Here is a 10283-nt window from a genome sequence, read left to right as displayed (position 1 = left end):
GAAAAGAAATGAAACTCATGAAACAAAAAAGATATAAGGGAAAAAAACAATTTACATAACGCTTAAACTGTCAGTATTAATAAAACCCAACACTGAAAAGTTTTAAAGGGACAAAACAAACGATTAACATCCGCAAAGGTTATTATAAATGACAAAATAGATAACATATATTTATATATATATATATGTATAATATACGACTTTCAACATGACAATATTTATTGTTTGAGGTAGAGAGATGATGAAACATTTTCATTATCAATTAATATTCAAATATAAATAGTCCTGTCGCAATTGCAATAGAACTTTACACAGTACAACGCTATTTATAGACGTGTAATGGAACAAGATCTGTAATATCATATGAATGAGGTTCGCCTAAAAATACTGAGTGATACTGGTAATGAATGTATTTAAACCTGATTTTGTGGGAAATAGCTGCCAAAGATGCGATTTTCAACATGGGCCCAACTGTAGCCATTGGTTTTAGTCAAATAGGGAGATATTTACTTTCTATCCACTGTTTCTATTTTCTTCTGTCAAATAATTGTAATATTGGCTGTGGAAAAAAAGTCAGACCATCTGTAGGGGTGTGGATGTGATAGGTTCATTTTTCATTTAACAATATCATAGTAAAAAGGAGAAAATACAATATCTTGCAATTGCAATTATAAAATTATCTTTTTCTTTTTGTTTATCAAACTTCAGTTGGGTCCATTATGATATGTTCCTAAGCATTACTTTTCACTTTCCTTTTTTCAAGAATAGTTGATTCTAAATTCTGAAATGTTTAGTAAGAAAGGATGATTCAAATTAAAATATGAAGGGGACATACATGTACAATTATCGTTAGGAAACAAGATGGCAATGAGAAAAGATCTGTATGTGAACTGAAGAACTGCGATGTCGGTCATGTAAAAGAGGACCGGCTTTTACTTTTGGAGAACATAAATGTTGCTATTCCTTAGTAATGGCAACAGTTTTCTAAAAGTACTCGATTTTATTCTTGAATCACTATATTATAAATTTGTTATACTGCTGCCAAAATGGGAGCACTTGCTCTAAATTTCTACCAATTATCAATATATCCTAACATAAGATATTTTCTAGATAAAAGTATGTAGAAGTAAAAGCAAATGTTGAAATTGATCAATAATGCCAATAGACAGATGCAAAAATACCATTCCTAACCAATAAGATAATATCTGCTTTAAATAAGAAACTTAAAAGCTGCGGCCAGGTGATCCTTTTTCACATGACAACTTGAATATCTTGACATTGGATAAATGAAAATGGTTTGCTTCAAACTGTGGAGAAAAAAGGGGCTGCTTCTTTTGCTATAACAGTCTTTAACATTCAAAATCTTTTACAATGCATTTAAAAATCAGGTTTTGTTAAAAAAATGAAAACTTATTTCTTCTCCTTTACATGCCATTTAATTTCCTTTAAGATAAAGAATATGTACTTTGCATGTGTTTTATATCTTATAATAAAGTCCTTTCTTGGGGAAGCCTCCAAATTGCAGTATTTTTACCCCAAAAATTTTGATTACATTTTCATTTATAGAAAATGTAAACAAAAAACAAAAACAAAAAACCCCAAAATATTGAATTAACAAATTCTAAGCATTTAAAAATTTTTTTTTAGCCTGCTGTAATAAAGCAAGAATAGAACTGTCTTTCACAATTTATGAGTTTAAATGCTCTCTTAGACATATTCAAATGTTTTCAAAATTAGAAAATTCTGACTTTAGGCTGGTGGTCAATCCCTTTGACCTCAAAGAATAAAAAGAAACTGGTACCTCTGAAAAAAATGAAAACTTTCAGAAATTCAACCAGTTTTAGGTAAAAATGTACCAAAACTGAAGATATTACAGAGAGGTTCAGTTTCTTCTTGTACATGTACGCTGATTATGTAGTTTATAAATCTCTTTACACAATTAAAACTTTTTCGATAAATTTATTCAAATTGCATGTAAATCTACATATTTAAACTTCAGATAGTGGTTTTATAAGTACATTTTGAATGTGTATGTATGACTTATTTCTGTGAAAATTGTGATTTTTTGGACAGTGACACTTCAGGTGTTTACTGAAATAAGAAACAAAGTCCTACACATATGGGTACCTATACAAGAAAGATATCGCAACCTCTATCTTTAACAATATAACATTACTTGTATCCATAATCCAATTAAATATGAAATTTAAAACAAGTGCAATAAAATGTTACTGAAAATTACTTTCAAAATGATTGCAGAAAGATTTTTAAAAAGTCATTGGTAACATACCACCTGTACAGTAATATAAACATTAGGTTTCTTTAAAAATCAGGGGTTGAATTATTTTCAGTTTTCATGTCACATCAGTCATATAAACAAGAAGGCCATGATGGCCCTACATCACACACCTGAGTTTTCGAGCTTAAACAGGCTAGACAGTGTGCAACTTTGGATAAGGATTATAAAAACTCTAGGAGATGAATGTTCCAGAGGAAGTAGAAGCTGATAACATAAAGTGTGACAGATTCTGACAGTTCAAATACTAAATACCTCTTAAAATTTGGTGGAAAAAATACACACAGAACTGGGTTTTGGAAGGTCACTTTATAATAGTAATCTGCATCCAACGGTTTATAAGAAGTTGTCTGAAGGTATTTCTATATTCACTGTAGTGCCCACCCCAACATTTGAACAAATCTGGAAAGGGGCCTTAAAATGTTGCTACAGACAAGTTTGATAAAGATCCATCAAGCAGTTCATGATAAGATGTCGCTTAAAGGTATTTCTATTTTTAGCTCTAGCTGCCCCTAAAAGGGTCCAAGCATCCACATTTGAATACATTTGGAAGCAGACCTTACAATGATGATACAGACCAAGTTTAACGAAGATCTATCAAGCAGTTTACAAGAAGAACTTGTTTAAAGGTATGCCTATTTTTTGCTCTAGTGGCCCCTAAAAGTGACCAAGCACACTCATTTGAACAAAAAAGGGGGAGGACCTTATAATGATGCTACAGACAGAGCTTGATGAAGGTCTATCATGTGATTCAGGAGAACAAGTTGCATAAATGTATTTCTAATTTTTGCTCTAGTGGCCCCCAAAAGCAGAAAGGATGTTACAAAGATGGTATAAACCAAATCTGATGAAAATCAATCAAGCAGTTCATGAAAAGAAGTCTTTTAAAGGTTATTCTACTTTTACCTCTAGTGTCCCTACTTGATAAAGTTTAAATTGATGCTACAGATCAAGTTTGATGGAGATTCATCAAAACCTTCATGAGAAGGTTGTTTAAAAGTTTTTTCTATTTTTAGCTCTAGTGGCCAGTACAAAGGGCCATGCCCCCATCCCTCCCTCCCCACGCCCCCAACTTGAACAAACTTTAGAGGTAACCAAGTTTTATGTAGATCCATCAGAGGACCATGCCAGAATGCTACAGACAAAGTTCGGTGCAATTCTGACCTGCAGCTTCAGAGAAGATGTCATTTGAAGAAAAATGTGGATGGACGACAGATGACGAGGGATCACAATAGCTCATCATAAGCACTTCATGCTCAGGTGAGCTAAAAACATATTATGCATGATGACAACAAATTGTTCAAACATGTATACATCAATCATACATATATCTATGTCAAATCATACATATTAAATAAATGATATTTATTTTATTCATTTTTGAATTATACTTCTATCTTTTCCCAAATTACTGTAAAATTATATATTGTGAAGGAAACATTTTCTCAATATAACAAAATTTGCTTAATAGGCCTGTAATAGCAAATGTCAAAGATTTAAATTGCCTTGATTTAAATAGCAAATCAGTCAAAGATTTAAACTGCCTTGATTTTAACTGCAAATCAGACAAGGGTCTAAATTGCATAGATTTGAATAGCAAACTAGACAAAGATTTAAATTGCCCTAATTCAGCCAACGAATCAGAAAAGGTTTTAAATTGCCTGCATTTACATAGCAAAAATACCAGATAACATGTTAAATTGCATGGATTTAAGAAGCAAAGCAGGCAAAGATTTAAACTGCCCTAATTTAACTAACAAGTCAGGAAAGGTTTTTAATTGACTGAATTTAAATAGCAAATCGGAGTAAAGCAGGCAAGGTCTTAAATTATAAATCTAAAGTGTTTAATTACCTTAAGATTGTTTTTGAAGTGAAAAGATAAAAAAATTGTTCCTGATTTTGTTTGTGTTTCAGGAAAATATAATATTGATTAATTTGTTTCCTTTGAGTGTTTGTTTCCTTTGCAAAAAATGACATTATTAAAAAATAAATAGGAAGTGTGGAACAATCAATATCAGTACAGTTTAAAATTATAAAACCTGGTTAAATGGGGCCCAGAAGTGAAAAAAGACAAAGTAAAAACAAATTTAAATGGAAGATTGAACAAAAATAGTCTAAAATTGTCTTACCAAGAACAATTATATTAGCTTACACAAACATACAATAAAACATGAGAAAAATGTTATTATGACACCTCTATATCAAATTTACAAGCAAAAAATCTAAAAACTAATATGGCAACTGTTTTTGTCAATAAAATGTACAAGTACACATCAAGAAAAAAATACAGTCCTACATCATACAAGTGTTAAAAACCCTGATTAGATACATACAATACAACACAAAGTTATATGTCTCAAACGCCTCTAGAGATGATATTGTGTAAAATGTCTAAACTGAGCTAAACTATCTATGCCCAAGCCTGTTCCAGGCATAGTCCGCAGAGTTTTTCCAGTAAAACACTTCTCCTTTGTATTGTAGCACTTTACTAAGCACATATCAGGATAGAATAATATATATATATATACACAATAAAATTTGTAGTCATAAAAAATGTTCCATAAACCCGTATCATGTTATCTGACCAAAGTAGGTGCTGCACTTTCAACAATATATTCGTTAACGTAAATGTTCCGCTAGATGAAGCGCAAAATACACTCTATCATGACAATCCTCACCGCAGACCATGCAAACAAACGGATGAGTTGTGTCGCTAATATGCATTTTCGAGTGAATCCTATACATTGCATACTCTGCAAAGTAACATTCGCAATGGAAACATTTAAACATCCGCCCCGAACCAATTAGTGAAGAGATCGTCTCCATAGAGTAGTCCTTGGCAGATGAAACAGACAATGCGGGTGAGGTAGAATCAATGTTTGATGGTCTCTGAGAAGGGGAGGTAACAATGTATGGAACAACAGCCAATGGCGAGGGTGTGTTGGGCAACTGAGGTGTTGGAGATGTACTCGACCCAGTAGCAAGGTTCTCAGTTTTTGCTGGCGTCCCGATAGATTCATCAGACTTCACCTGTTTATGGTTTGGGACTGGCACACAGCAGGTGTTCACTTGTATCGCTACATCCTTGACCTCCATTTTAACATTATCTCCCTGTATGTAACGATGTGATTCCGATCCACTTAATGACCTTGACCTAGAACGGGACCTTTCTGCTGATACATTTGAGAAGCTTGACTGGTCACTTTGGAGGTCATTGGAAGCTTTGTTCAAGCTGAGGTTTAGTGCATCCAGCTGCTGAGGATGCCGCTGACTAGAGGCTGCGTATATGGAAGAATGAGGTAATTGTGGCGCTAAGTAAGAGGTAGAAACTGACAGGCCCGAGTATAGACTCAAATGAGGTGGCATCTGCCCAAGGCTAGCGTACAATGGGTACAGACTCCCATGTGTGGGCGTTGATGACAAAGTGGTAACGAGGTAGTTTGGTTCTCCACTGTCCCCTGCTCCGGAACCCGTGGAAGATTGATTGCCTGTACTAACATTCAAATCCATTCTTGAGGTAGGTAGTGTATCAAGTTTATTGTTGCGAGATTGATTCTCGCCACTTTTACTATAATTCGGTTTTACGAATAAATCCCATACTGAATCTGCAATGATTCCATGACGACGAGCATGCCTACGAAGTGTTGAGCCACGTGTAAATTTTGCTCCACATATCTTACACTGAAACGGTTTGATACCAGTATGAAGTTTTATATGTGACTTCATATTGTTCTTGTAGCCGAAACGTTTTGCGCAGATGGGACAAGAATAAGGTTTCTGGGCTTCATGTGACTTCAAATGGTACCTAAGGTATCCTTTTGGAAAATCGCGACCACATTCTTGGCACATTTCCATTTCTTGCATGCTCTGGAGACCAACCTCCGGACCAGATGCACCGTCATTTTCTGATACCTGTTTCATACTGTAATCCTTCCCATCTGCTTCTTCTACGTTGGTAGATGTGGCAGAATAATTGTGAGGTATATCTGGCATATATAGCAGGGACTCCCTCTCCAGTTTGGGTAGATTATGCGAGTAGAGGTGTGTCTTCAGTTCCATTTGTGTCAAAGATGCCTTTCCACAATGGCGGCACAGCCATGGGCCTTCCTGATGCCAACGTCTCATGTGGAGTTTGAGACTGTACTTCCGGGTAAATGATGACCCACAAACAGCGCAAATGTGGGTAACTTCCATACCATTATGCGTCTTCTCATGCTCAATTCTCTGTGCAGCCTTGGCAAATTTCTGTCCACAAAATTTACACGCGTATGGCTTGAATTTTGTATGAAGTTGCTCATGTAGGTGCAGTTTACCAGCATTCTCAAACGTCTTCCCACAGATTCCACATTTATGACTACTGTACGATTTTCCATCTCTTTTGTCTGAAGTGACCGATTCAGTTTCTCCACCTTCTGCATCTATGATGCTCCTCCGTCTTTTCAGCAGTTCTCCGTTACTATCAAACATTTCATTATTACCACCCGCATTGTCATCAACTACATCCATTTCATTCTCTTCTTGGCTATCTTTTCTACTATCAGAATTAAATCGCAATGGTGCAAGATGTGGCGGTATTACACCACGATCTTGCCTCATCTCTGTTCTGTCTTCTGTTTTATTATTCCCGTATTGTCCACGAATATAATCATCACTTGATTTATGAACATTTTCACCACCACCTGAGGTATGGGATGGTGATTTTGATACAGTTAAATCTAAACCAGGTTCATATCCTGGTGAAACATTAGCACTTGTGTCAATTCTATAGTCTGAGTCTTCAGAACCAGGTGAGAAACGAAGCATACTATCTGACAACTCCTGAGACTGCACTATATGTTTCTTATTTAATGAGGAGGCCGAAGCCCCTGAGGCCATATTAGCCAAAGCTTCAAGTTCATGAGGTTCCTGTTTAACAATGACACTAGTCTGATACCCGCTTAAATATGAATCACCACTGGCACGTCGCTCGCCAGCTGGAGACTTCGCCAACATTGAGGTAGCTAATTCCTGAGGCTCACTAGATCGATTAATCCCTGACATAGATGATCCGAGTGACTGTCCCGGACCTTTAAAAGAATGTGTAGTTAATTCCGCTGACCTTCCCCGAGATTGTGTTGATGCCGCAGCCGTTGACGTACCTGAGTTTTCGTCCCCCATATAACTTGAAACTGCAGCTCTTAGCAGTGGGCATCGTTTCTCGTGATAACGCCGTGTTGTTGATCGAGTGAACACTTTTCCACAATAGCTGCAGGTTCGAGATTTACGAGGGTACCCATTTGAAGTGAACTGATACACATCCCCATGGTAATTGTAATTCGGCATCGGGACACCACTTATGCCATACGGAAATGAATCTTTGTGTCTGTTAAAGACAGGAGCTGGACTTGCGTAAATTTGTGATTTTGCTGACCCGTCTTGTTTTTCTGAATGTCGATGGAGAGAAATATGGTGACCATTACTGAATGACGTATGAGATGGGGATAGTGAAGTAGACAAGCTCCCTGAGTATACTGGGCTAGTGAGCCCATGACTTGTTCCGGCAAACATAGAAGTAGTCAGTGGCGTCTGTCCGGCAACCATTGAGGATCCAAGACCATAGGCGGATACAAGACTACTGGCATTCTGAAGAAAACTATGAGCTGGGGAAAACCCTTTCCCCGATAAATCCATGATGAATGAGGTATATATAAAATATTGTACAGTCTGCACGCCAACTTGCGCACTAAACACCCGTGAAATTGTTCCTGAAAAGATAAAAGAAAACAAAGAGTTAGAAGAATAATTAAAGGGAACTAACTCATAAAAAATATTATATAAGTCAATAAGAGTTACCTCTCTCTGAAAGACCCAATCATTTTAAAAAATATAATGTTCACCAGTTGTGAATTTATCATCAAAAAACATTTTGATTTCAGGAAGTTTTAGCCATGAAATCTGAAGAAAAAATATATGCAATTTTGCTTCCATTTGTCACAGGATCCATTTCAAAATATCTTAGTTACCATAACAGCAATGCAAAAAGAAAGTTCTTTAAAAAGAAAATAATTCAAAATTTTATATCAGAAGTTCCTCTAACCACCTCCAGATACAGACAGAATGATGTAGAAAGTTTTAGCTGGCTCTCACAAAATCAAATAAGTAGCTTGCCTTCTGTTGACCTAAAAACTGATGAAATTTTAAGTAAGTGCGATAAAATATCAGGGGGAGAAAAACATTTATAAATTTTTTTTTTTTTAAAACAAGACTATTATAAAAAACGTTTTAAATCAAGTTAAAACAGAACTAGTCAGCTTGTGAATTGCAAATTGATTCTTGAGACCAATTACGTGTTACAAAAAGAAGGCAAAAATAAAATCGTTTTCTGTTTTCTCTCCAAGAAATCTAATGAAATCTGTCAAAAATTCCCATTTCTTATAATTAATATTGATTTTAAGTCATCTGTCCCTAAGAAATGTTTCTTCAATTTAGAATTTGTTAGACAGTCCTTTTATTGAGACTGAATTTATAGGTGAATTTTATCAGACATACATTTCACACTGATAAAAAAATTATTTTTCCGACATTTAGGATGCATTTGAGAGGTTTCTTAAAGTGTCATTAATTTAATTGTTTTAAAATTCTAAGAAATAAAAAACTGAAGCAATAACGAGGTTTCTATCAGTATAATCATCTATTGGTGAAAAAAAAAAGAAAAAAAAAAAGTCTCATCTTGTACACAAGTTTGTAGATTTTATTGATTTTAAAAGAAAGTATGGCCTTTAACAAATCAGACAAAGAATTTCTGTGAAATATACAAATTATTACTGACCAGAAACCCTTCAATAATTGTTTTATTTCATGACATCATAAATAAATTTTCATAGTTTTAACACAAGTCCAGCAAAAAAAAAAAAAAAAATAGTGTCAAACTAAGAACCAGCAATTTACATAAGGAGCCATGTAATAATGTCACATAGTCTATAAACTAAAAGATTTTTTAAAATATATATTTAGACACACTGATGAGCCATTCACGGCGAAACTAGTTTGTGACTTTTTAACCAAATTTAAGAAAATCTAAGTGAGCATGTGAAGTCATTTTATCATTTTATGATATAAATATATATATATATATATATATATATTTTTTTTTTTTTTCGTAATATGCTAAAGAAAATTAAACACTAAATTAAATTCACAAATATTATTCTACAAAATAAATAACCATTAAACATTCTTAAGTATGTGTCAGGAGGCCTTGACATACAAACTAAGGTCAGTATATATTTGTCCCAGACATCCAACATAATTTGCAGGACATTGGTCAAGGTGCACATTATGTGTAGATTGATGTCACTGTTTATGGACCTGCGATATTCCTTAAATAGCAACATATATGACAGAAAACTACATATTTATACCACTTCAGTGCATCATTTTGGCATGTTGATGGCATACTTTATAATAAATGTCCTTGTGTAGCAGGTTATCGGCTGTACAGTGTGTTGGTCATTTGTGATTCTTTTGTGCTATTTCTCACTTTGCAATATATAATTAGGTAAATGTTATTAGCTGACCTAACCTGTGTATAACTTTTTATTTCATTTCTATAAAGCCTATTTGAATTATTTAAGTAGTGATTTAAGGATTGAAGGGCAATATGACTGTTGGTGAGGCTGTCACTAAGCAAGGCTTACTCCCCTTGTGTAAATATGACATAGTCTTACATAGACATGTAAATTGCAGGGCAGACATTTTTTTTGTACATTTGTGAGGGCCGCATTTGGAAACTTGTGCAGATGTGCAGTTGTGCATATGCGCATTGAAGGGGTAGGTACTCTTGTGCGGCTATTTTTCTTCGTCAAACTAAATCACAAGTATCTTTTTATTCTGCGGAACCCAGAGAAATTTGTAACTTTCTTTCAAGGTCAAGATTATTCTTAAAAAAAGCCTAAAAATTTATTATCTACATATATCAATGTTATCTGACAAAAATGCCTTTTGGACA

General features: G+C 34.6%; 1 protein-coding gene across 6 annotated transcripts in view; it reads right to left on the bottom strand.

Annotated features, from left to right (window-relative positions):
• Window positions 1-201: 201 nt before the first annotated feature.
• The window catches only part of LOC123541182 (zinc finger protein 236-like), a 108025-nt gene continuing 97943 nt past the window's right edge, over window positions 202-10283 (bottom strand). For all 6 annotated transcript variants that reach the window (XM_053526993.1, XM_053526991.1, XM_045326586.2 and 3 more), the window contains exon 5: window positions 202-8040. In XM_053526993.1, the coding sequence (XP_053382968.1) occupies window positions 4916-7966 (3051 nt within the window). In that variant the 5' untranslated portion in view covers window positions 7967-8040 and the 3' untranslated portion in view covers window positions 202-4915. The remainder of the gene's footprint in view (window positions 8041-10283) is intronic.

The sequence above is a fragment of the Mercenaria mercenaria genome, chromosome 16, assembly GCF_021730395.1.
Source record: "Mercenaria mercenaria strain notata chromosome 16, MADL_Memer_1, whole genome shotgun sequence".
Classification (NCBI taxonomy): Eukaryota; Metazoa; Mollusca; class Bivalvia; order Venerida; family Veneridae; genus Mercenaria; species Mercenaria mercenaria.
The sequence above is the reverse complement of the archived record's forward strand: the minus strand, read 5'-3'. Positions and strand labels throughout refer to the sequence as shown.